The 5279-nt window shown below is 55.9% G+C and overlaps 1 protein-coding gene across 1 annotated transcript in view; it reads right to left on the bottom strand.

Annotated features, from left to right (window-relative positions):
- RFX1 (regulatory factor X, 1 (influences HLA class II expression)) overlaps positions 1-5279 on the bottom strand; it is a 29722-nt gene that overhangs the window by 346 nt on the left and 24097 nt on the right. The window contains exons 11-21 of the mRNA XM_004688240.2: positions 4405-4524; positions 4205-4320; positions 3164-3282; positions 2974-3083; positions 2476-2627; positions 2297-2394; positions 1196-1345; positions 907-1115; positions 469-622; positions 323-368; positions 5-169 (exon numbers count right to left, since the gene is read on the bottom strand). Of these exons, the coding sequence (XP_004688297.1) occupies positions 5-169; positions 323-368; positions 469-622; positions 907-1115; positions 1196-1345; positions 2297-2394; positions 2476-2627; positions 2974-3083; positions 3164-3282; positions 4205-4320; positions 4405-4524 (1439 nt within the window). The remainder of the gene's footprint in view (positions 1-4; positions 170-322; positions 369-468; positions 623-906; positions 1116-1195; positions 1346-2296; positions 2395-2475; positions 2628-2973; positions 3084-3163; positions 3283-4204; positions 4321-4404; positions 4525-5279) is intronic.

Here is a 5279-nt window from a genome sequence, read left to right as displayed (position 1 = left end):
TAGCTGGAGGGCAAAGCCTGGACAAAGAGGCCGCGCGAATCAGTCCGTGCCAGTTTGGCTGGTGGCTCTAAGGCCTCGGAGCCCAGCGCAGGCGACTCGCCACCAGCCGCCAGCGAAATGTCTTGAGGCAGCTCATCCTCGCTCTCCTCCTCCTCTTCCTCCTCTTCATCTGGAGCACAAGGACCAGGGCCCTATTCAGCGTGGGACGGTGGTGTCCCCAGAACCCCACCAGTGCCTCCACCTCAGCCCTACTCTTGGCAACTCACCCCACCTTACCACCGACCCTTGACTCAGGCCCTAGGTAGGAATTTGCCTCGCCTACCTTTGTCCGGATCCAGGGGGTTCAGTGAGGTGGCCAGGTTTGCAAACTGAAGAAAAGGGAGAGAAGGGGTGAGAATCTTGCCCACCCGTGGTGACCATCCGCAGGGCCCGCCAGCATGTCCACATGCACTACCGGGCAGCACGCACCTCGCCCATGACAGCGATGGGGGTTTCACCCTTGGCCTGGGCCACGCGGTGCTCGATTAGATAGTACATGTACTCATCATAGAGCAACCGTATGAGGTGGAAGGAGCCGAAGCTGGCCGCGCTGCGAAGGGTCAGGTCCCGAATCACCATGGAGCTGGGGATTGGCGGGGAGAAGGGAAGGCTGTGAAATCTGGTCCCGCCCCTCGCCCCTTTCTGCGAAGACCACACCCCACAGCTGGAACCAGCCCTGACGACCCCACCTGGCCCACCTGTTCCTCTGAGGTGTCTGAGGGCGGAAGACACTCACACTGCCCACTGCCAGGAAACCCCGGCCTTACCAAACAGACACTCGAGCCCTCCTGGAAGTGAGGCCTCCTCAGTTTCACCTCCTCGGGGGCCCGCCCCTCCCTGTCTGGGCCCCGCCCAGCCGGTTCGCACCTGTAGAAGGACCACTTGAGCAGGAAGAGCTTGGCGGCCTTGGGGAAACCAGCGCTACCCTGGTAAGGTTTGAGCACCTGGCTCACGACGCCATCCAGCCAGGCTGCCCACTGCTCCAGTGAGTTCTGCTGCTGCAGTGTCACCTTGAAGTCCTGCTCCAGCCGCTGCACCACGCGATCCTCGCAGCGGCACACCCAAGAGGCCTGCTCCTAGGCACAGCAGGTGGGTGGGCTCAGCCATGGCCCTGGGCCTGCTTTATCCCATACGCCACTGCCTGCCCTGTGCTCACCTGCACGTTGGCGAAGTCCACACGGTTGAGGTCGCTTAGCATCTGGTTGATCTGCGCCGTGTTCTGCAGCACAGCACGGGCCGCCTGCGCCAGGTGGTTCAGCGAGGTGTAGCGCCGCAGCGTCTGTGCAAAGGCGCCAGCCGCAGCCACCTGCAGGACCGGGACTATGGATTCCACAGGGCCCACATCTGCCGGCCCCATCCCAGGGCGGCAGACTCACAGATATGTTTGCAGTCTCTAAAAGGGGAGTGCTGTGCCTCCATGCTTTTTTTGGGAGATCCAGCGATCAAAGTTCTTGGGCTGTTTGGCATCCACCCACCCAGAGTTTGGATCATAAAATGAGTGAATTCTCTGACCATTCTTGTTGTTAATGAATGGGCACAACAATCTCAGAGGACACTGCCTGGCAGGGACAAGCATTGGTTGGATAAACTTGTTTCATTTTGTTTCAATTATTCTCTTGAATGCCAGCAGCTGGAGAGTGGGGTTTGTTCATCAGGGCCGGGGCTGTGCTTTAGAAAGGAGAACCGTGGTGGGCACACTAAGTTGCCAGGCCTTAAGTGCATCCCTCTATATCTGGCTTCTCCTGTCCGCGCAGGGCCCACCCACCCGTGCTCACCTAGCTCACCCTTCTGGTGAATCTCCAGAAACCCAGTTCTGTTTAGCTGTCTTGTGAGCATTTTAAGGCCTAAAAAGGGAAACTTTTTCCTTTTCTTTATTTTGCCCAAGAGCAAGTACGTCCCAACTCCTCACATCTAAGCATTTAGTGAATGTGTACAACCAATGAAGAGACTGTTTTCTCCTAGGTGCTGCTCTGCTGTTTGGTTTTGTTTCTGAACACCTGGTGCACTTTCTGTCGAGGCTGTCTGAAGAGAACTACTTCAAGTTTGCATTTCACTTTATTTGTTTAAAACGCTGTGTTGAGTACAAAAATACTATATCAGGTTCAGGTTTCAGTGGGCCCTGGAGAAGGCTGGCTCGTAAAGGCCCAACATCTGGCTCAGAGAGGCCATGCCACCCAGGACAGATGTCACTGACTCCATGGGGCAGAGAAGGAGGCCCCAGCCTTGCTAGCCTCTGCCCACCCTCTCACACCCTCACCTTCACCCGAAGCATCTCCTCAGGAATATTGACCATGGCGTGGGTGAGCCAACTCTCTAGGCTCTTGGCAAAGTTTCGAATTGCTTGAGTCAAGGCACCTGTAGGGGGAACAGGGGGGCTGATTAGGGCCGGGGGTCAGGGTGGGACTTTGTGGGCTGGAGGTGGGACATGGCACTCACTGGGGATGGGCCGTAGCACGTCAGGGATGAGGATTTCCACCAGGCCCTGGTACAACACGTTGTCACAGTGCTTGGTCCATTGAAGCACAGGCTCAAACTTGGAAAGCAGCACCAGGCTGGCCTTGGGCAGCCGCTTCTCCGCCTCATCATGCCTGTGGGCACCCACCCACCCCAAAATCATTTAGACACTTGATGGCCCTGCATCCAGGACTGGAAGGGTGCAGCAACACCCTCAACCCCACCCTGGGGTAGGCAAATAATTGCCTGCCCCCCCCTCCCACTTCTTGGCAAAGTTCAGACTGACATGGGCCCCACTGGGGGTCTCTAGGGCAAGATGGGTATCTTTTACCCTGCACACTGAGGGGCACAGGCTAAAGTATCCTACAAGCCACAGGGGTCAGGCAGGTAACCCTATTCCTTAGAGTAACTGAGGGCTGGCCACCCCAGTCCGGGGTACTGACCCACATGGTGGTGCCCTCCTTGCCCCTCAGGACTCACACAGCCAGCGGCGGTGCCTCGCTGGGCTGGCTGAGGTTGTACCTCCAGAAGGTTTTCCACAGGGTTTCCACCAGGGTGAACTGCAGGTTCACCATGACGTCAATGATGGCCTGGGGAAGAGACCACAAGCTCAGAGAGTCCGGACTGGGTGCTTGCCCTACCCAGCCACCCACCCAACCAGCTGCCCTACCTCACAGTGTTCCCGGTACAGGACCTGGAAAGCCTTGATGTCCCCGGGCCCCACGCCCTCAGGTAGTACCTTGCCCTGGAGGTCGAGCTCTGAGAAATCGGGGAGGCTCCTGGAGGCATCTAGGGGAGGAGGGGACCCCATAAGGCCCTTTGCTCCTTCAAATCTCGCCCCAGGTTCCTATTAAGCCTTCACCACTTATCTACCAAACAGGGGTTCCCTATGGACAGTGGGGGATGATGAGGCTCAAGGAGGGCCCAGAGCCAGGAAGTCACAGGGCAAAGACCCTAGAGCCCAAGAGGAACTACCAGCTAACTGATGACCCTGGGATAGCCCCTGGAGGTGAGAATGAGGGCAGATTGTGTTGATGCCCCACCACCCCAATCCCAAACCGACTCTGCCCTGGGCTTGAAGGCTCTGCACTGAGGAGCTAGCCAGGGACAGTCACTCTGAGGCAACTATGAGGGGTATCAATTCCTAACCATAACCCCTGAGGGGTGTCTGGGTCTTGTGAGCAGTGTTGTCATGCTGGACACGTTGCCTGGATGTGTTGAGTTCTTGGGGTTCGCTAATTTACACAGCACTGCCTCCTCTTCACTGAGTGGTGTTTGCTTTACTTAATACATCTAGAAACAATGGATTCTGTATGTCTGCCTGCCTCCTTGGTAAGGCACCCTAACACAACGGATGCCACAGCTGTAGACTAGGGAGCACCCACGACTGGGACCACGCGCCTGCCCATAAGGTCACGGGCCATACTATTGCCTGTCTGTAGGCAATCTGAAATCCCATGTAACCTAAGTGGGACTAAACTAGAAGATGCAGGAGCATACAGAAATACTTCCCCTTGAAATGAACAGACTCCACCTGAGAGAGGGTTTCTATGGACTCAATTCCTCTCTCAGAAGGAGATGGTGATGACTGATGTCATTTCTCTGCTCTTGTGAGAGGCTGCCTGCCACCTGCCTTGTAAGCACATCAGTTAACGTGGCTCTCTGAGCAGCACAGACCCCTCCCGGTCCTGACCCTTTAGCCAGCTCTCACCCAGGAACTGCTGGTACTGCTGGACCTGCGCACTGATGTCTGAAAGTCCAGTGGCCTGCTGTGGCCCCACAGCCACACCGTTGGTCATGCCCTCCATTTTCTGGATCGGTTTGAGCCTGGAGAAGGAGTTGGGTGGTTGGGTGGGGACAGACTAGCATGTTTTCCCCGTGTTGCCAGCATGGAGGTCTGGCCCCTCCTACCTCTGCTTCTGTGAGAAGGGCTGGCCCCGCATGGCCATATGCTGCTGGTCCTCCATTAGTCGCAGCAGGGGCGAGCTAGCCTTGATGCGCAGGCCGTAGTAATGGTACTTGGAGTTGCCCCTAGGAGGGAGGCAGAGGGTGAGGGCTGGACTAGGAAGACTGCCAAGCTGTTCCAGCAGAAGCTTCACAGCATACTCTGCTTCTCTCTGCTAGGGGCAAATGGGACATACCTCCAGAGACACTCCAGAGGTGCCCTGCTGGGAATACACAGGGCTTGTGTGTGTGTCAGGAGAGGCCCCAACCCATTCACAAAGGTGGGCATTTGAGTAACTTCTGAACTCTTGCTCCTGATCTGGGGCAGGCATTCACTAGCTATTAGTCGGGGTAGGTGCTATTCTGAGTACTTAGCATATACAAATTCATATATTCCTCATCCTTACCCTAGAAGGGTGTTCTTAGCATCCTAGATTGACAGATGAGGAAACTGAGGCACACAGCGAGATCCAGTACTTTGCCCAAAGTTATGCATACTTGAATGAATGAATACCTCAACTACGAAGTGGAGTCTGGAGATGAGCGGAGCTCAGCCCAGGGACTCAGGGATTTCAAAGGATGGGTTAGTTCCTTCCTGTGTGAACACTGGCTCACAGGCACTGATTAAGTCCAACTGTGCAGTCCCGCTACTCTCAAGGTAGATACACTTCATCATTGGAAGACAGGTAAGAAACAAGGAGTGAATAACACAGAAGGCATGTAAATGGTGCCCTGTGCTAAGGAGGAAAAGCAGCAGGGAATGGGGAGGAGTGGGAGGTGTCAGGCAGGTGGGTAAGGCTACAGATCTTTGGTGAGAGCCAGGGCACAGCTGAACAAGGAGA

The sequence above is a fragment of the Condylura cristata genome, unplaced genomic scaffold, assembly GCF_000260355.1.
Source record: "Condylura cristata isolate star-nosed mole 26May11 unplaced genomic scaffold, ConCri1.0 scaffold00024, whole genome shotgun sequence".
NCBI lineage: Eukaryota > Metazoa > Chordata > Mammalia > Eulipotyphla > Talpidae > Condylura > Condylura cristata.
The sequence above is the reverse complement of the archived record's forward strand: the minus strand, read 5'-3'. Positions and strand labels throughout refer to the sequence as shown.